This window comes from Globicephala melas, chromosome 10, assembly GCF_963455315.2.
Source record: "Globicephala melas chromosome 10, mGloMel1.2, whole genome shotgun sequence".
Classification (NCBI taxonomy): domain Eukaryota; kingdom Metazoa; phylum Chordata; class Mammalia; order Artiodactyla; family Delphinidae; genus Globicephala; species Globicephala melas.
This window is the reverse complement of record NC_083323.1, coordinates 50,083,522-50,104,471: the sequence shown is the minus strand read 5'-3', so window position 1 is coordinate 50,104,471 and position 20,950 is coordinate 50,083,522. Positions and strand designations below refer to the sequence as shown.

Here is a 20,950-nt window from a genome sequence, read left to right as displayed (position 1 = left end):
TTAAAGACTGGAGGTGTTTTAAAGTCAGTGCTTATGTAATCAGCAGGCCAGCAAAGGGCAACTAAATTTAGTGTCTGTTTTAGGAGGGACTGTTTGTCGAAGGACATTAACTGATGAGAAGTTTGAGATTGCTCAGTGAGGCTGTGACTTGTCTGGAGTTGTTCTATAGGTTGGTGATAGATCCGCCACTAAACCCACGTGTTCCTGCATATATCCAGGGGGCCACGGTGATGTCTGGACTGGTGACTTTTCTCATTAGAAGTCAGCATAGTCTGTGGGGCTCAGAGTTCATTCTTTTGTCTTGTTTTCTAATCGTAACTCGAGTGATTTTTTTTTCTCCCCAGGGTAGTATACCCTATCCAGTTATTTCTTAAGAATTGGCCTCTCTTTAGAAATACTCATAGTTTTAAACTTGGCTCAGGCTCCAGAAACCACCCCTCTAGGAAGCCTTCCATGATGCCCCATCTTTAGTTAGGGACCCTTCTTCGTGCTCCAGTCACACGTGCTATGTGCAGTTACTGCACTGTTGCACACGGTAGATGCTCAACAAACGTTTGAATTACACTGATATACAGTATTTCCTCCAAGAGCTTTTAGAAAGAGTTAAAGGGTTCATAAAAATGTGCCTCAACCAAATAGGCAGATGACATCATCCAAAAATACTTTAAAATAGAGTTAGCGTGTCTTGCCAACTATATTTGCTTTGAAGGTTCCCTTCTGTTTTTTTTTCAGTGCTACTCTATCTAAAACATATTGGCATTTGGACAGTCCTTGCCTCTTCATGAGACATCATCTCCACAAAGAGATGTAAAAGGAAGATATTCTTGCCAGAACTTAAAATATGGAAGAACGGCAAAAACGTTCCAACTTAATGAATGATATCATATATTTTGTAGTAACTGTTTTCCCCCTACAGCCTAAGCAGGCATTCAGATTGAATGTTTCAACTTTATCTTCCCTTGTTTGACATGTACTTACCAGAGCAGCCACTTCCTTTCACTCTTTTCGGGTATAAGATGTGACTGAAATAACAAAATACTCTGACTTCCCTGGTGGCGCAGTGGTTAAGAATCCACCTGCCAATGCAGGGGACACGGGTTCAAGCCCTGGTCCAGGAAGATCCCACATGCCACGGAGCAACTAAGCCCGTGCGCCACGACTACTGAGCCTGCACTCTAGAGCCCGCGAGCCACAACTACTGAGCCCGCGTGTCACAACCGCTGAAGCCTGTGCTCTAGAGCCTGTGCTCCCTAACAAGAGAAGCTACCGCAATAAGAATCCTGCGCACCGCAACGAAGAGTAGCCCCCGCTCGCTGCAGCTAGAGAAAGCCCACACACAGCAGTGAAGACCCAACACGGCCCAAAATAAATAAATAAATAAATAAATATTTTAAAAATAAAACATTCAAGATAAAAAACTTTGTATGTATTAGGTTAGACTAAGTTATACTGCAGTAAAAAACAAAACGAAAAAAAACCCACCACTAAATCTCAGTGGTTAGCATAACAGAAACTTACTTTTGACTCATGGGAAGAGCACTGAGAGTCCAGGGCAGCTGATCTCCATGTGGTGGTCCAGCATCTTGGGGCACCTCCATCTTGACATGTGCTTCTACCATTGCTGTGACAGGGATGGGAGCCTGGTGAACTGCACCCTAGCTCTTCAGCGTTTCTGGCTGGAAGAGACACGTAGGCGTAACCAACCTAGAGCAAGAAAATATCATCCTCTCTGATGGGGTAGAGGACTAGAAATATTGGTGGGTACTAACAATGTCTACCAAGTCCATTTTTTTGGTCCGAAATAGGGGCAATAATGGTATCATATTGTGATCCCTTTCAGCTTTTAGGATTTACTTACAGTCTCAGCAGGAACATAAAACTGAAGGAAACAAAAACAAAACAAAAAAAAAAAAGGGCTTCCCTGGTGGCGCAGCGGTTGAGAGTCTGCCTGCCAGTGCAGGGGACGCGGGTTCGCGCCCCGGTCCGGGAGGGTCCCACGTGCCGTGGAGCGGCTGGGCCCGTGAGCCATGGTCGCTGGGCCTGTGCGTCCGGAGCCTGTGCTCCGCAACGGGAGAGGCCACAACAGTGAGAGGCCCGCATAACAAAAAAAAAAAAAAAAAAAAACTGAAGGAAATTGAATAGTCCAGCAAACCCTTGTAGGACTGAAAATATGGGGGCAAGGGCTGCCATATTAAACAGAAGACATTTGCCTTTCTGATATCTTTGTTCAAAGACTGTAACTGGTGTAGTAGTTTCTTAAGAAATTTTTAAAACCTGTGGAGTCTGAAACAGACTGAACAAAAGATAGTTCCCTAGGGCTTATTGCTCTTCTCAGAGCTGAGAACCTGTTTGTCTTATAAAAGGACATCAGCCTTTGGAGAACATCATTGTTGGAAAAGTGAGCCCTTCCATGAGGTTACCTTGATTCCTCTTGGAGGTCAGCTTCCATATTTGTGTGTGGTAGAGGGAGAGGGGCCGATTCCCACAACCAGTGACAGTGATGTGTTGCAGGTCCCCACAACCACTCTCAGGTGACAGTTGGATTTTATCTATAGATCTGTATCTGGCTGCCTGAAATTTTAAGACTCTGGAGGATAAAGGTTTGAGGGGATGCTGCCATCACCATCACCAGCCCTCAAACACATTGCTAATTTCAGTACTCAGGATGGCTGGCCTAATCCGGGAGTACTGTCCCAGGGACAAGAAAGCTATTCTTTCCATCTGTCATTTGCTTGCTTTCTTCCTCCTTTGCCTTAAAATACACTTTAAAATTTGGGAGTTATGCAGAAAGGCCGTGTAATATCTTACCTGAAGAATCCTATTATCTCAGGGTGCCAAATCAACTATACTCCAATAAAAATTGTTTAAAAAGTCATATACTTCCAGTACAGCTTTAAGGTATTTAAAGGACCCTAAATAAGTCATATACACTGTTTTCGAGTAATTAAAATCCTGTTATCCCAGTAGAACATTTCCCTGACCCTACCCAGATAATAACTTTTAATTGCTCAAAAATGTTCAGCAAAGACAGTCTAGAACAAAAAAAAATTTTTTAACATCCTTATTGTAGTATAATTGCTTTACAATGGTGTGTTAGTTTCTGCTTTATAACAAAGTGAATCAGTTATACATATGTCCCCATATCTCTTGCATCTCCCTCCCTCCCACCCTCCCTATCCCACCCCTCTAGGTGGTCACAAAGCACTGAGCTGATCTCCCTGTGCTATGCGGCTGCTTCCCACTAGCTATCTATTTTACGTAGAAAAATTTTAAACAGCGTTTCATATAAGCTTCAACAAATGAACCTAACTATATTATCAGTGAGTAACCACACTGAAGAGAATGAGAGAGAAAAGAACTAACCTAAGTAACCTTGGAAAACAGGCTCTTCCCAGAATACCCTTAGCCTGAGGACAAAGACAAGTGTGCACAAATGCTGTAATTTGATTAGTTAATGTGTTCCTCACAGGGCTACGGGTTAGCCATTCTGAAAGTACTTTATGTACGTAGTAGAACTGAACAAACAAGCAAATATATTGTGGATAATGAGAGCAAAGTTTCTCACTGTGTGAGAATGAAGTTATATAAGTGAGAAAGGTCTAAAATGTGCCATATGATATTGACTTGGATCAGAGGCATCAGTTAAAAATCATGGTTTTTAACGTGTGTACAGACAGAAATACAGATGCATGAGTGAGAGCACATACATATATTTCCCACCTCTGTCTGCTTGAAAGACCTGGCAGCAGTGAGCACATCTAACATCTAAGGTCTTGCTTTTTAAACACCATTATCCAATAAAAGGAATCAGGACTCCTTGGAAAAGTAATTATATCAAGGGCTGGGGCAGGGAGAATACAAAATGAGCCTAGAGTATCTTGTAAAGCCAGAACAATAAGAAAGTGTTCCCAAAATGGTAGGGCTTGTCAAAAGAATGCAGGAGCAGCCTGAATGGACAAAGCTGGAGCAATTTTAGCAACAAAATAAATAATGATACTATTGGATTTTAACCTGTAGAGTAAAATAAATATCCATGAGTCCACACTGATATAAATAAATTAATTACCTAAATAAATGGGGAAGAAGATAATACTTTTTTACAGAAGAATTGCAGTTAACGAACATAGAAGGAAAAAGGGAAAATTGAAAAATACCATTAAGCAAACCCCACAGTAATAATTATGATAAACAAGAACCATAGATAGATGCAGATATTTTTAGGCAAAATCTGAGAAGCAGGTTGCTTCCATAGTCTCAGAGTATCTCCCCCAACATAGTTATTAGTTAAAAATAATTAATAATAATTTTATAGTGGAGAAACCTGCAGACATCACCTTAACCAAGGGATCAAGGTTAACATCACCAGTGATAAGACATGGACATCATGAACCTCTTGATATTATGCATCGAGAAGGATACAACAGCATTTCACTGTCCTTAAAGATAAGGAAAAACTGAGGAACATCAGATTAGTGGAGATTAAGGAGAAGGAACAAGTAATTGCAATGTGGGAAACTGGATAGGCTCTTAGAACAAAAAAAAAGACATCAGTAGAAAAACAGGTGAAATTAGAATAAGGTCTTCAGTTTAGTAATCTCTGGGTCTGATCTTTGTACCATGGTTACGTAAGATGTTAACATTAGGGGAAGTTGGGTGAGAAATACATGCTAAAATTAGTTCAAAATAAAAATATAAATAAAATGCAACAGAACATATAAGGTACACACATAAAAACAGGGATTCCAATAGAAGTAAACTATTCTTTGGTTCTTCCTATTACAATTTCCACAGCGGAGCGACTTTCAAGCAGCTGGCTGGATGTTCGTCACATTGAAAAATATGTAGACCAGGGTAAAAGTGGAACAAGAGAATTACTTTGGTCCTGGGCACAGAAAAACAAGACTATTGGTGACCTTTTACAGATTCTCCAGGAGATGGGGCATCATCGAGCTATCCATTTAATTGCAACTTATGGTAAGCATTGATTCTAACGATACGGCTCTTACTCAATTTTATATGAATTGTAACTTGTAAATATTGTATTTTATCTAAGACATTGACTGGTCATGCTGTATGTCAGTGATTCCTTACCTGTGACTTTTATCTGAAGCGGGGTTTGCAGCTTCACACTTTTGTGTCTGACACTTTCTTTTCTTATTGCCTAACTTATACAACACATTCCCTTCTACCACTTTATAGTTTGGTTTTAAAAAAATATTTATTTACAAGCTACGCTTCTTAAAATGTTTCATTCTCACTTAGTTAAGAGAATCAGCTCTCTGTCCAAAACTCTGACTCTCTGAGTCATAAACATGACCAGAACCACAATATGAGTAAAATACAAATAATGCTATAATTTGTTTTACCGTATGATTAGAAGTTAAAAATAATTGGGTTCCCCCCCCGTATTTTAGTGCAGATGATACCTCCAAAATAACCCTGGGATTTCTCTATTGTCTTCACTGCTGTTTTCATGCCATGGCTTTCTAACTTCTAACCTGTTTACTGTCCGTTTCACAGTGGCTTGATTCTTCCCTCTCTTTGACTTCTCTTTCTGATGCTGTGTCATGCGTTACATTTATAGTAACCTGATAAATAAAGCTCATGAAGTTTTCTCTGTTCACTCTTTGTCAATAAAATAATCTCCCAATGTCACCTGTTCTGTTTATTCCACTTTAGATTCATTGACTTCAACAAGAATGATCTTGAGTGATCTTGGGTCTTATGTTATAGATTCAGGGCTCTTAGGTTGGAAACTCCTTTAAATCAGCAGGCTTATTCTTTGGCTATTTCATCCAGGCATATTTTTAGTTCTGTGTATTTGCACACATGCTCTTTGATAATATATTTTGTCCACTCAAGCCACTGCCTCATCACCTAAAGAAGCTTCGCACACACAAGAAGAAATCCCAAGAGGTTTGTACCAGAAAACTGTAGCTTCAGAATGACTTATTTTATAGGTTTTTCACATTAATAAGGTATTAGACAGTTCCCAATAGGCTTCCACCATGATATTATCTGTATAACTTGGCTAATCCCTTTTTCTGTTGCACACTATTTCTTCACTTAGTTTTTTTTCTTAATGTTTATTTATTTATTTATTTTGGCCACTCCGGGTCTTAGTTGCAGCACGTGAGTTCTTCACGGCAGCAGGTGGCTCTTTAGTTGTAGCATGTGGACTTCTTTGTTGCAGCATTCGGACTCTTAGTTGTGGCATGTGAACTCTTACTTGCGGCATGCGAGCTCATAGTTGCAGCATGTATGCAGGATCTAGTTCCCCAACCAGGGATCGAACCCCGGCCCCCTGCATTGGGAGTGCAGAGTCTTACCCACTAGACCACCAGGGAAGTCCCTTCACTTAGTTTTTTTTTTTTTTTTTTCAGTACACGGGCCTCTCACTGTTGTGGCCTCTCCCATTGCGGAGCGCAGGCTCCGGACACGCAGGCTCAGTGGCCATGGCTCACGGGCCCAGCCGCTCCGCGGCATGTGGGATCTTCCCAGACCGGGACACGAACCTGTGTCCCCTGCATCGGCAGGCGGACTCTCAACCACTGCACCACCAGGGAAGCCCCCCTTCACTTAGTTTTATACAGCAGAATGTTTCACTCTGAAGCTGACTGATCAGGTGAAATGCAGTGAGTCTCTGGGAGCTGTAAATGTAATGCCTTTTCATTATCTGAGCCTTTTCCAGCCACTGAAACCACCCACGTGACTTGTTGTCCACAGTATAAACTGACACCAATTTGATAGGGCACGGGTATATTTTATACTTCAGTGTTCTGGAATAGATTTCAGGGTGTCTTTTCACACTCTATGCTGTTTATTTATGCAGCGGGGAATTATATGGACAAAAATTCCACATCCTTGGTTGACTCCTAGTCTGTTGCACATGGGAAATTAATTTATTTTTTACAATGTGGGATTAGTTGATTTGTGGAAAGGCAATCAATTACTGCCCTAATACCAGGAGATAGATACATCTGAGATGAAAAGGTTAGTGCTTTGTTCTGAATCCTTTGCTAAGGAAAATAGCATTATTTATTTGCAGTTTGTTGAATTAATGCTTTGAATTATGATCTTAAAAACATTAATTGTATAGCTCGTTGAAAGCAGCCACATGATGATTCATTGGAAACATTTAAATGTAACCTGCTGCACAGGTGTTTTCTATGAGAGCAGCTCACTGAAGTCAGGAGTTGGAGCTCCTAATTGAAATGCATAAAGATTTAGTCTTTCTTTGTTGCTACCATGAACAGAGTTATCACTTATCTAAATAATCTGTTTTTGCCTAGCTTTCCTTAAAATTGTTCCATTTGGTGGGATGGTTTCACCTTAATCACCTTAGCCAAGCCATTTTGAATCTCCCATTTTATATGACAGTGAAGTATTGTCTCTCTTTTTATGTGCAGCAAAAGGACAATGGCTTTTAGTGCCCTTGCAGCCCCCAAACTTCAAATTTTGTTCTACACAACAATACCTTATTCAGGATGTTTGCTATTTCTCGCCTAATTGCCCTCGCTGGAACCTCTAGTATAATGTTGAATAGAAGTGGCAAGACCAACACATTCTTTTCTTGTTCCTGATCTAAGGAGAAAACATTCAGTCTTTCACCATTATGTATGATGTTCACTGTAAGTTTTTCACAGATGCCCTTTACCAAATTAAGGCATTTTTTTTCTCTCCCTAGAGCTTCATCATGATAGATTATTGGATTTTATGAGTTTGTTCATTTTATTAATGTGGTATATTTTCAGATATTAAGCTAACCTTGGATTCCTGGGATGAATCCCACTTGGTCATGGTACCTCATCTTTGTTATATGTTTCTGGATTTAGTATTTTGGTGAGGATTTTTGCATCTATATTCATAAGGGATATAGGTCTGTAGTTTTCTTGTGCTATTTTGTGTGGCATTGATATTAGGACAATATTGGCCTCAAAGAAAGATTTGGGAGTTGTTTCCTCCTCTTCTATTTTGGAAGAATGTGTGAAGAACTGGTCTTAAATCTTCTTTAAATGTTTGGTAAAATTTACCTGTGAAGCCACTTGGGCCTGGGCTTTTCTTTATGGGAAGTCTTAAAATATTAATTAAATCTCTTCCCTTGTTACAGACCCATTCAGGTTGTTTATTTCTTCTTGAATTAGTTTTGGTAGTTTGTGTCTTTCTAGGAATCTGTCCATGTCATTTATCTAGTTTTTTGACAAATAGTTGTTCACAGTATTCCCTTATAATTCTTTTTATTTCTGTAAGGTCAGTAGTTATGTCTTTTGTTCTTAATTTTAGTAATTTTGAGTCTTCTTTCTTTCTTGGTCAGTCTAACTAAAAGATTGTCAACTTTGTTTATATTTTCAAAGAACCAGCTTTAGTTTCATTGATATTTCTCTTCTGTTTTTCTATTCTGTTCTTCTATTTCATTTATTTCCACTCCAGTCTTAATTCTTCCTTCCTTCTGCTTCCTGTGGTTTAGTTGTTTCTTCTTTTTTAGTTCCTCAAGGCAAAAGTTTAGGCTATTTATTTGATATTTTTCTTCTTTTTAAAGGTGGACATTAACAGCAATAAATTTCTCTTTAAGCGCTGCTTTTGCTGCATGCCATACGTTTTGGCATGTTGTGTTTTTGTTTTCATCCATCACAAAGTATTTTCTAATTTCCCTTGTGATTTCTTCTTTGACTCATTGGTTATTTATGAGTTTGGTGTTTAATTTTCATGTATTTGTCAATTTCCAAAAAAAATTTCCTTTTGTTATTGATTTCTACTTTATTTTTTTTTGCACTTTTAAAAAATGTATTTATTTTTATTTATTTTTGGCTGCATTGGGTCTTCATTGCTGCACACGGGCTTTCTGTAGTTGCAGTGAGTGGGGGCTACTCTTCATTGCGGTGCGCAGGCTTCTCACTGCAGTGGCTTCTCTTGTTGCAGAGCAGGGGCTCTAGGTGCGCGGGCTCAGTAGTTGTGGCACGTGGGCTCAATAGTTGTGGCTCACGGGCTCTAGAGCACAGGCTCAGTAGTTGTGGCACATGGGCTTAGTTGCTCCATGGCATGTGGGATCCTCCCAGACCAGGGCTTGAACCTGTGTCACCTGCATTGGCAGGCAGATTCTTAACCACTGTGCCACCAGGGAAGCCCTTGATTTCTACTTTAATTCCATGTAGTCAGAGAATATGCTTTGTATGATTTCATCCTTCCAAATTTATTGAGGCTCATTTTACTACCTAACATGTGATCTGTTCCAGAGAATGTTCAACGTACACTTGCAAAGTATGAGTATATTCTTCTGTTTTGGATGGAATGTTCTATAGATGTCTGTTTGGTCTAATTGATTTATAGTTTTGTTCAAGGAGGCTTATTATTAATTGATTGTATTTTGTTGCTAGTCTTCTAAGCAAAATAATCTAGGAAACATTAGAATACAATTTAAGAAAAACTAGAAGATGAAATAAAACTTCTGAAGTCTGAATCAAAATGTCAGAAGTAACAGCAAAATATTGCAGAGTTTTAATTTTTTGTAGGAAGCTACATAGACTTCCTTAGTTCAGACAGAAGTAATTGTCTTCAATTGGGCAGCATTTGTGGGCATTTGTGATTGCGCGTGCGTGCGCGCGTGCGCGCGCGCGCGCGCACACACACACACACACACTCTCTCATACTCGCTCACCCCTCTAAAACCTTATGGCACAAGATGGGATGAAGAGTGAACTAACCGAGAGAGGTATAATCCCATAATCGTAAAAAATTTAAATACATGTACAAAAAACTGATAACAACATTGCCTTTTTCCTGTCAGTTCTCTCCTTCATACTTCAGTATTTTTAATGATGTCTAACAATAATTTAAGATAGGTGCTCATGGACTTCCCTGGCGGTCCAGTGGTTAAGACTCCGAGCTTCCACTGCAGGGGGAATGGGTTTGATCCCTGGTCAGGCAACTAAGATCCCACGTGCCGCGCCTCACAGCCAAAAATTAAAAAAACAAAAATACAAACGAACAAACAAGAAAAAAAGATAGGTGCTCATGTTTTAAGTGAACAAAGGTATGTTTGTATATTTGATCATTAGAAAGCTCTTTCACATATGGAAATTTGAAACCATTCAATGGGAATGAAACTGAGCTTTAGAAATGAACCTTACTAGCAAGGTATTTATTTTCACAGTGTAAAAAAGAAAAAAAAGTTTGTTAAGAACATAACATTTTTTGTATCTATATTCCCTTATTTCTCTTTCAGGGGCAGCCTTGAATCCTTCAGAGCAGAGTCATCAGGGAAAAGGATTTCCGATCACGTTATCCAAGGTAGAGTGTGTGCGCATGGGGAATGACCCTTGAACCCTGTTGCAAATATAATTGAGTGTAAGGAATGAAGTTATCAGGCAGAAAAATGCTGTATTTGCAGGTACTTTTTTAAATTCTGGAGAGCTTTAGCTCTCATTCTTGTTCATTTATTTGGGGATTCAGGAAATTGGAGATTTGTAAATGTTTGAAGAGATAAGAGCTTTGTCCTCTCAGTGATCTGTCAGAGATGAGTCTTAGAACTTTTAAGAGTACTGTAAGTTACGCATTTGTCTTAACTCAGCTTTTAGTTTTCCTGTTCTAGTGTTTTGCATGTTACTGTTAGCTTTTATTAAAGCAAATTAGCGGTGATCATTTTTACAGCAATAGAAGTCATTTAAAATTGACTATAGGGCTTCCCTGGTGGCGCGGTGGTTGGGAGTCCGCCTGCCGATGCAGGGGACGCGGGTTCGTGGCCTGGTCCGGGAAGATCCCACATGCCGTGGAGCGGCTGGGCCCGTGAGCCATGGCCGCTGAGCCTGCGCATCCGGAGCCTGTGCTCCACAGCGGGAGAGGCCACAACAGTGAGAGGCCCGCGTACCGCAAAAAAAAAAAAAAAAAAAAAAAAATTGACTATAACTATGACTTTGATACTTGAGTTTTTACCGTTGGTATGGAATATGTATAGCAGTGAATGCTATTGAATAAAATAGAATAACTTTGCATTCTACTAGCTTTCTTCTAAATTAGATTCCACCCTGTTGCACTGTACAGTCCCAGGGGGAGCTTTGGATTTCTGTTGGGGTTCTGTTCTTTCTAGACTTTATGAAATTGAATTATACTTTAATATGTATTTCTTCTCCTAGGAAACAGCTAGTGTCACAGTGGATAATGTTCTTATTCCTGAACATAATGAAAAAGGTAAGAAAAACAAAACAACTTTTCTTTAAATTATGTTTTCCTTTAAGTGAATTCATGAATTCTTTTAAGTGAAATTTAGAAAGATCCAGTAAACATAATAACTATTCATTAATATGCAGATTCAGGATAAATTTTTCATAGATATCAAAATATTCTCAATTTTGACTGACACATAGTTCTGATAGGTGATACATTATTGTTGTATTAAAAATTCATTGGCCAGTAAAGAGCATAATTGCGGTCTCAGGAGAATTTCATGACATTTGCTATTTTTATGTGTCATAGGAAGACATTTAAAAATTATGTTGGGTTTTATACAGTTTTAGAAATTTTCATAGCAATTATAGAGAAATCTTTAGAGGTGATTGTAGAGCAGTGCTGAAGATCACTATGAAAATCAGTTATTTTCTACACCAACTTTCCTACTTTATCAGCAGGGCGAATAATTTACTTCTATCTGGGAATCATTCTGATAAACTTTAGTGGCTATTTAAGGCTGCCTAGCGTAATCTTTGCCACTAGATCCGATGCTTCTTTGGTTCAAAAGAGAATTAGAATAGTTAGATAAGTTTGTGGTCCTTTAATGTTTAGCAAAAAAGGTTTAAATCAAACAGACTAAGTGTGCAAATATAGCCAAAATTGGTCTCTGAAGCATTTAGCCAGGCTTTTCCCTTTGTATTTGATTACCTTTGAAATGTTTCCTCCCAATCTCTGCTTTAGATGATTTTTTTAAAAAGCGGAAGCATCTTCCTGATTTACTCTGAGCAAGTTAGTTAGCCATTTAGAGGATTTGGCTTATGAAAGACGTTTCTCCCAGTCATGCTTAGAGAATATTATTTAGTCATATCAAAATTTCTACTTCTATAATTTTTTTTTTTTTTTTTACTGGTTTTAGGTTCATAGTGAGTCAGCAGCAATCTGTTGATTTAGTGACAGGGAAACAGTCTTGGAAAAGTTTCCCCAACTAAGTTGTCTGGCTGATCTCTTTGGAAAGGTGATAGAATCACAGTGCTTTTGTTTGAATATCTAAAAAGCCATTGGCTCTGTGGGATGGTGGGAGCCAGGCCCAAGTAAATGTACAGAGAGCACATGGTGGGCTCCAGTTTTTGCTCCTGGGCCTTTCTCTGTTGACTTTTCACTGGGCCCTGATTTGTTTCTAGTAGGGAAGTCTTGGTTCTTTATAATGATGGTTGATTCTTAAAAAGAGAAAAAGTAACTTATCTTCTCCCTACTTTCCTTCCTAAGGAATATTGTTTAAATCCTCCATCAGCTTTCACAACGTCATAGAAGGAACCAGAAATTTCCACAAAGACTTTTTAATCGGAGAAGGGGAAATTTTTGAGGTATACAGAGTGGAAATCCAAAACCGAACATATGCCATTAAATTATTTAAACAGGTATGGAAAGAATTACTATCACAGGATATCCATTCCATTTACTGGCTCATATTTCACATTAAAATGTGTCATTTTTCATCAACATTGAAAGGAGGTATACTTGAAAATAAAATTTCATAAATGGAAATAAGATATATGACCTCTGGTGACTGGAGAAATGACTGAGAAATGAATGCCTGTCTTGCAGGAATGTGGAAGTTAAATCCTTCCCCTCCCCAGATGTATGGCCTGAGAAAGACTTTTCTGAAAAGCGTTGTTAGGACCATTGGGACTTTGCTTAAGATGGCCGGCTTGTGCTGGTCTGCTCCAGGTTTCCTGGCTTTCCAGGATGGGCAGCGCCCTCTCCATGCAGCTTCACGGGCTAAGCCACAGACTGATATTCGGTGCTACTTTATGAATCGTCTTCAATCGCAGTTCAGGAGAGGGCGAAAGCGGAGGCTTTGGTAGGAGCAGCGCGGCAATGATCGGAGCAGGAGGTTAGAATACAGCTGAGTAGAGCCAGGGAAGCAGAAAGGCTATTGGGGGTCCGACGCAGGAGTCAGGAGGAGATAGGTCTGCGCACGCATACCCAAAGAGCTGTTCTTCATTGTTGGTCCACAGCCAATAAACATTTACTAAACTTCTTTTACGGGCTGCGTGTTGATGAATAAAGCATAGTTACATTCTCCAAGAGTTCCCAGTCTTATGGGGAAAACAGGTAAAGAAAAGATTAAATTGCAGTGTGATAAGCACTTTAGCAGAGATTTGCCCCAAAGGTCATGGGAGCACATAGAAGATAGGCAGAGGAGGGGCTGGCACAGAGTAACCACGCAGTAAACATTTCCTCAGTAAACAAATGGAAAAGTGGATGAAAGGCAGTGACCTTTCAAGTGGATTTTGAAGGATAAGGAGAATTTACCAGGCAGCGAGGGAAGTACTTTCTAGATGGAAGAGATAGCAGGTGCCCAGGCCTAGAGGCACATGCATGAAAGCCTGTGTCTTACTCACGAAGACCAGTTCGTTTGCTGGAGTGGAGTTTAGTGTGAGAGGGTGGGAACGTAGTGGTATCAGATGATACTGGAAAGATAGGTGAAGTCCATGGATGGTTTCTAAGTAGGAGAGTGAAAGGACGAGATTTGTGTTTTGAAGTATCACTTTGATTACCGGTCAGATGATGGACTGGAAGTTGGCAGGGGCACTGGAGGAAAGACGGCAGGAATTAGACTAGAGGTAGAAAGACCTGGCAGAGGGATATTTCAGATGTGTAAGCTGAAGTGGATAGGGCTGAAACCTGTATTCTCCAGTTTAATATTAGAATCACCCAGGAAGCATTTTAAAAACTGAGCTCTGCAGCATCTGGTTGGGTCAGAGTAGTGGTGGTGGTAGGCGTCCCCAGGTGGTTCAGATGTGTGACCTGTGTTGGTAACCGCTCTAAGCCAGGGCAGAGGCAGTGGGGATGGCAAGGGAGGGTACTATGTCTGAAAGATGAGGTGAAATGGAGCAAATCTGGTGATCTGTTAGACAGGGCTGGGGAAATAGGGGAGAAGGAGGGATCGGAGGTGGTTCCAGTTTTGCAGCTTAGATTACAGGGCCTCTTTAAAAAAAGTATGAACCCAATTTGTCCATTTCCTCAAACTGCATTTGCCCCACTAATTCTGTATAGACATCTCAAGATTCCTGAGAAGATGACTGTCTAATGAAGAAATGAAACAATGTATTGTTATAACCATTCACCAAGAAGAATGTGGTTACTCTAGAGGTGTCCTAACTGAAGGCTGCTTCTTAGGGCCAGTGTGTCCCTGGCCCCATTTGTACATTCTCTTCTGGTTGAGCCCCAGGGCCACCTCCCCAAAGACTCCATGCGTCTACTTTCCTCTTCTCTCTGCAGCTGCCACCAACTCACACTCCCTCTTGGGAGTATTCTTTCCAGGGGTCTGGCTTCAGAATGGGATGTCTTTGCCCTTTCTGTCCCGAAGACAATGATCATTTCCTTGATTGCTTCCGACCCCTCCAGGATGGTTTTGGTGACCCTCCTCTGTACAGTCGCAGGAAAATACCACTGTCTCATAGTATTGATTTCTTCATCTGCCTCTCCCAGTGGACTGGATGGTTTTCTTTAAGGAGCTTTTATTTATCTTTGTATCCCAGTGCTGTATTACAGAGCCTGGCCTATAGTAGTTGCTCAATAAATGTTTGTTAGGTGAATTGAATGAAGCACATAGGCTGTTTTCATGAATTTAGTTGCTATTCAGTATTAGTAAAAAGGCAGGAGGTAACAAAGTTACCCAAGACCTAGAGCTTGTATAAACTCCTACACACACATACACATACACATCAGGAAAAATGAGATAATTTAATGAAGCCTTAGCCACAGAACATCTTTTACTAGAAATGTAGTTTTGTAACATTGAGACCTTAATTTCGGTAACCTTTCTTAGAGGGACTGAGGCTGGGAACTGAACTTAGGTGTGTTAGATTAGTGCATCCAGCTCACCTGGGGATCTTACAGTGCAGATTCTGATTCAGCACATTTGGGTAGGGACCTGAGACTCAGCATTTCCCACCAGCTCCCAGAGAAGCACAGAACAGACTTTGAGCAGCAAGAGTGCTAGGGTAGCATGAACACAAAAACTAACCCCTTCACTTTTTCAGATTAAGAAAACGAGGACCCCAGGGAGGTTTGGTGACAATAAGTCACAAATAATGAGTGTTAGAGGTGGGCCTGACACCCAGTCCACTCGCTCCCAGGGCAGTGGTTTTTTAAAATGTAAATTCTCATAATGTGGTCCTTGCAGATGATTCGTTAGACTAGTTTATTGTTTCTGACTTCTTGGGTTAACTTGGAAAATAGTTTCCAGGATTCCCGTTGGATTTCTCTCCCTTTGTTCCTGAGGACAGAGAGCTCTAAAAACTCTGCCATGGGACTTCCCTGGTGGCGCAGTGGTTAAGAATCCACCTGCCAATGCAGGGGACACGGGTTCGACCGCTGGTCCAGGAAGATCCCACACGCCGCGGAGCAACTAAGCCCGTGCACTACAACTACTGAGCCTGCGCTCTAGAGCCCGTGCTCCGCAACAAGAGAAGCCACTGCAATGAGAAGCCCGCGCACCACAACGGAGAGTAGCCCCTGCTCGCAGCAACTAGAGAAAGCCCACGCACAGCAACGAAGACCCAGTGCAGCCAAAAACTAAATAAATATTAAAAAAGAAAACGAAAACAAAAAAGAACTCTGCCCTGTCTAGCAATTTGCAGACGATAACTGGAGCACACTTACTTTAACCTTTTCCTGGTAGAAGTTAGGAATTTGAGATTCAGAGACACGCAACGATGTCAGGTGTATGAAGCCATCGAGAACAGTGGAGGTGCTCCATACAATATTATTGAATTCATTAATTTATTCATATGTCAGGCACTCTGCTAGCTTCTGAATCTTCTTCGAAGTAAGGAGTTATGTGTTTCATTTTCCTAGTGGGCCCATTTTTTCAAAATTAGTACAAAGGTAACCTTGAACCAACAGCCAAATGACCCAAGTCATAAATGCCAAATTATTGAAATCAATTCTAATCAGAATACAACTATCACAAGCAGGATTCTTTGAGATCAAGTGGGGAGTTTCTGTCATGGGATTTTCTTTGAATACATATTTTTGAATTCATGTAAATGTGTACAAAATATGGTGAAAGGGTTTGAATATAAAATAGAACAGTATGATACATTTCATGAAAAACTTCTAATTCAAAAGCAGTGGTTCTAAATCTGTTTTGGGATTAATGGATTTTTGAAAGTCTGATGCAAGCTAAGGATCCTCTCCCCAGAAAAATGTTCATATGCATTTATGCCATAAAGTATCTAATTTCAGGGAGACTATAGACCCTAGGTAAGAATCCCAGAAATAGAGAGATCCTTTCCTTATTTTTTTTTCTTGTGTTTCTGTATGATATTTAGGGGAAAACAATGCAATGTAAGAAACAATGGAAGAGCTTTTTATCTGAGCTTGAAGTTTTACTGCTGTGAGTATATTGCTTTGGATTTCTCCACTTGTGCCTGGTTTTCATCTCTGTTCATCTTTGATTCTACAGCACAGAGCTTGGCATGGTTGGCATTTAATAAATGTGGGTTGGATGTTAGAACATCGGGTAAAATTTTGACATCTGCTTTAGTATATTCCTTGGAATACATTTTAAAATAGACCATTTACATAATTCACTTGAACATATTTTAACAAGAAACTGTCACAAGGAAATGGGTTAAATCATGTGTGACTAACATGACTGAATGTAAACTAATTCTTAGAACTTTAGAATTGTATATATTTTACCCTTTCCCCCCTTTCTTAGAGACATTCCAGTCAAGAAACTGTTTCATCAATATAGACCTCTTCTGGAAGAGAGTTTTAGGCAAAGAAATCAAGTGCTTTCGATGCGCACATTATTTTCTGGGAATTCATTCATGAACTTGAAAGTCCTTGGAGACAAACTAAAATGACTTCATTTTCATATATATTCATATCTGCAGCTGTGCAACCTGTCTCACTGAAGGCCCCTAACCCTATAGAGTTCAGTCATCACCCTTTACAAACAGAAAATGTTCTTTTCAGATGTTTTCTAAACCAATACATGAATTGGGGGGAGAGAGGTATTATCCTAAATCCTTCTCCATTTATACCCAGGACCAGAAATCAAAATGTTAGAGGCTAAGTATAAACACTTAATATATCATTTAGTCAACAAAAAACTAAAACCAAAATTGTAATAAGGTTTTTATATTTAAACTTTATTTCTTTGCTTAGGAATAAATAATAAGTTCAGACAGTTCAAAATTCCAAAAGGGCAAAAGGGTAAGCCAAGAGATTTTCTTCCACTATTCTCATCCAGCCACCTAGCTGATTTTCCCAAAGGCAACAGAGTTATCAGTTTCCTGTATATCTTTTCAGAGATATTTTATGTGCAAGCATATATGTATTTTGTTTTCTTACTTTCCTCTTCTCACACAAGAGGTAGCATGCATACGTTGTTCACTTTGCTCATTTTAGTATTCCACTGTGTGCCGTGCTGTAATGTAATCAACCGTTTTCCTACTGATGGATGTTTAGATTTCTCCTAATCTTTCACTTAAAAAAAAAATGCTACAACAAGAAACCTTTTATATATGTTATTTCAGACCTGTTGGAAAACTTATCTAAGTTTTAATATCGCTTAGAAAACTAAGAAAGCTTCACATAATTATAGGGTCAAATGGTTGTATGTGTTACATGTTACCACATTGTCCTCCAGTAGAAGCTGTACGAATTTACACTTATACCAGTCATATGTTAGAGTGCCTGGTTCCCCATATTCTTGATAACATAGCGTTTATTCTTTTAGTTTTTTCTGATGTGCTAAGTGGAAATGGTTTCTCAGTGTAGTTTAAATTTCTTTTTCTATGATGAATGAATCTTTTCATATATTGAGATGTATTTCCTTTTCCATGAAATATCTGTTAATGTTTTTTGCCCATTTTTTTATTAGGCTGTTGGGTTTTTTCTTAATGGTTTGTAAGAGCATTTTATATATTAGAGAAAATTAGCCCTATTTTTATGTTACAAGATACAAATAATTTTTTACCACATTTTCATTTGTCTTTGCTTATTCTAGTTTTGACCATGTGGAAACAGTTTTCATGTAGTTGAATTTAATCTATACTTTCTCTTATGGAGTCTGGGTTTTATATTATAGTTTAAAAGGCCTTCCCCACTGAGAGGTTATAAAAGAATTATGCCATTTTTTCCAAGTACTTTTATATTTTCATTTTTTACATTTGTATATCTGATCCATTTGGATTTATTCTGCTGAGGCATTTATGTATTACTTTAGAGAGAATTAACAACTATGACATTGAATATTCCTGGTGTGCCATCATTATCATTTATATTGCTAATATTTCTTTAGTTTTAGGCCCTATACCAAGTACTTCACATGTGTTAATTCTTTAATCCTCACAACAATCCTGTGAGGTGAGTCCTGCTATTATGCCCATTTTGCAGATTAGGAAACTGAGGCAGAGCGTACTTTTTTTTTTTTTTTAACAAGATCCAGTTTATTTCCTGAATCATACTCAATCTCCCTCTTCTCAGACATTTGCTAGTAAGTAGGTCAGAGGCAGGCTTCTCCTCTTAGAACATACTGTCTGGAGTGGGTTTAGGGGAGAAGTGCACAGGCAAACAGGCAATTTCAGTAAGTTAACTAATAAGACAAGCAAGTACAGAGCACTGAGGGAGGAGGAAATGCTAATTTGGGGAGGCGGGTGGGCGGCAGAGTAGGTGTCTTGGAAAAAGTAACGTCTAAGCTGAGACCTGAGGATGAGGTTTTTTTGTTTAATATTAAGGGAACTACTTAAGGGATTGTATTATGTGTTTATGTATGTATACTTACACACACCCACACATTGCCTTTCTTGAGGAAGAAGGAATAGAGGGACTCAGAAGGGAGGTATATATATATATATATATATATATATATACACACAGACACAGACACACATGCACACACACACGTGTGTTTTATAGGTAAGTTTTGCTACTGAAGAAATGTGTAATAGGATTTTTTTTTTTTTTTTTTTTTTGCGGTACGTGGGCCTCTCACTGCTGTGGCCTCTCCCATTGCGGAGCACAGGCTCCAGACGCTCAGGCTCAGCAGCCATGGCTCACGGGCCCAGCCGCTCCACGGCATGTGGGATCCTCCCGGAACCCGTGTCCCCTGCATCGGCAGGCAGACTCTCAACCACTGCACCACCAGGGAAGCCCTATAATAGGATTTTATATATAACACCATTTATGGAAAAATAGCTTTATTTATTTTAATATCACCAGGCATGCCTAAGACATAGAAGGTGTTCCATAAATAATTGTTGAATTGAGCTGAGTTCACAGTATGTGTGGTGAATTTCACATGTTTTATATTTCATAGCTGTTACTGGGTTCCATTGGTTTTCACAGTGATGACACATGCCCTCAAGAAATAGAGTTTTTTTAAAAAAGAACCTGAAAAATGTATACGATACTGACACAGAATTCTGGGATTTAAAAATCAGTGATGTGTTTTTCAACATCAAACTTTACTAGTCACATGGGTTTCAGGTAACACTACAAGCTTTCTGAAGGCACTGGATGTCTCTTAACTGTGTGACTGGGGCCTAGTACAGCACTTGACATGGTAGCATTCAGTAAATGGATGAATGAAAACAGTCTTCCGAACTCTTCTATTTTGGTGATTTTAGTTACACATGTATACCTGAAGCAATGAAATGGATAATTTCACTTGTATTATCTTTAATAAATAAGTTATATTGGGTTTCATGTTGATAAAAATAAGTTAATATCAAATATTGTTTTCTATTTGTTGTAAAGTTTCCCAAACCCCAAATCTTAAGAACTCTTTACTTTCTTAAGATGTCTGTCTTATGTTTGGATATTGGCTAATATCTGTCAGAACGCTTTAGACCAATTTGGAAGGCAAATCTGTATCATGTGTCCATTGAAATTCCTTCTCTCTTGGCCAAATTTATATTCTGCTTTATACCTATTCCCCAACCCACCCTACCATCCCCAAAACAGTGTTATTCATTTCCTATTTGAATAAACAGTTTGATGGATTTAAAAAATCTTTTGTTTCAAGGTTCCAACATCCAAACATATTGGAGTTGGCTGCATATTTTACAGAGAGTGAGAAGTTTTGCCTGGTTTATCCGTATATGAGAAATGGATCACTTTTTGACAGATTACAGTGTGTAGTAAGTTATATCTATTACTCTGCCTGATACTCTGACCCTCTAAAGCCCTGAGGCAGCTGCTGAAATACTTGAGCTATTGTGTGTTGTGCAACATGGTGGCCAGAAGAGTTGCTGGGTCCTTACTCCTCATTGATACCATGTCTCAAATGAGTTTACATCAACTACCCTTATTTCTCAGATAATTTTTATTTGCATAACTTTACGCAAAGTACCATTCAGTACAAAGGATAGACATAAAAGTGATAGACACCTTAAAGAGAAGGAACGAGGTTGAATAAATGCCATGGTTTCTCTTTTGTGATGTTTCTGAAAGATAAGTTTTAAAAACTGATTCCAAATTGGTTAAATTTCAATTAAGATGAGAATAAAAATGGATTATTTTCAGTTACCCACACTATTGTGCCACAATAATTTTAAAATCTTGTTTAATGAACTCTTAAACATCTTATTAGCCATATTTCAATTAAAATAACATTAAAATTATTGGGTATTTCCATTGCCTATAAAGGGGCCTAGAACCAGCGTTGGTAGTAGAGGAAAACCTATTTTGAATTAAAAATCGGTTATGGTAAACTACAGTGTTCATTTACCCCCTCTCGCCACCTCCTCATTAGCGTGTATTG

General features: G+C 39.1%; 1 protein-coding gene across 3 annotated transcripts in view; it reads left to right on the top strand.

Moving 5' to 3' along the window:
• IRAK3 (interleukin 1 receptor associated kinase 3) overlaps positions 1 to 20,950 on the top strand; it is a 65,237-nt gene that overhangs the window by 27,290 nt on the left and 16,997 nt on the right. For 2 of the 3 annotated variants that reach the window (XM_030866365.2, XM_030866363.2), the window contains exons 2-7: positions 4,792 to 4,974; positions 10,223 to 10,287; positions 11,130 to 11,184; positions 12,430 to 12,581; positions 16,506 to 16,570; positions 20,213 to 20,327. In XM_030866365.2, coding sequence (XP_030722225.1) covers positions 4,935 to 4,974; positions 10,223 to 10,287; positions 11,130 to 11,184; positions 12,430 to 12,581; positions 16,506 to 16,570; positions 20,213 to 20,327 — 492 coding nt within the window. In that variant the 5' untranslated portion in view covers positions 4,792 to 4,934. Of the gene's footprint in view, positions 1 to 1,648; positions 1,758 to 4,791; positions 4,975 to 10,222; positions 10,288 to 11,129; positions 11,185 to 12,429; positions 12,582 to 16,505; positions 16,571 to 20,212; positions 20,328 to 20,950 lie in introns of those variants that run through there. The other variant, XM_060305830.1, reaches the window with a different exon arrangement.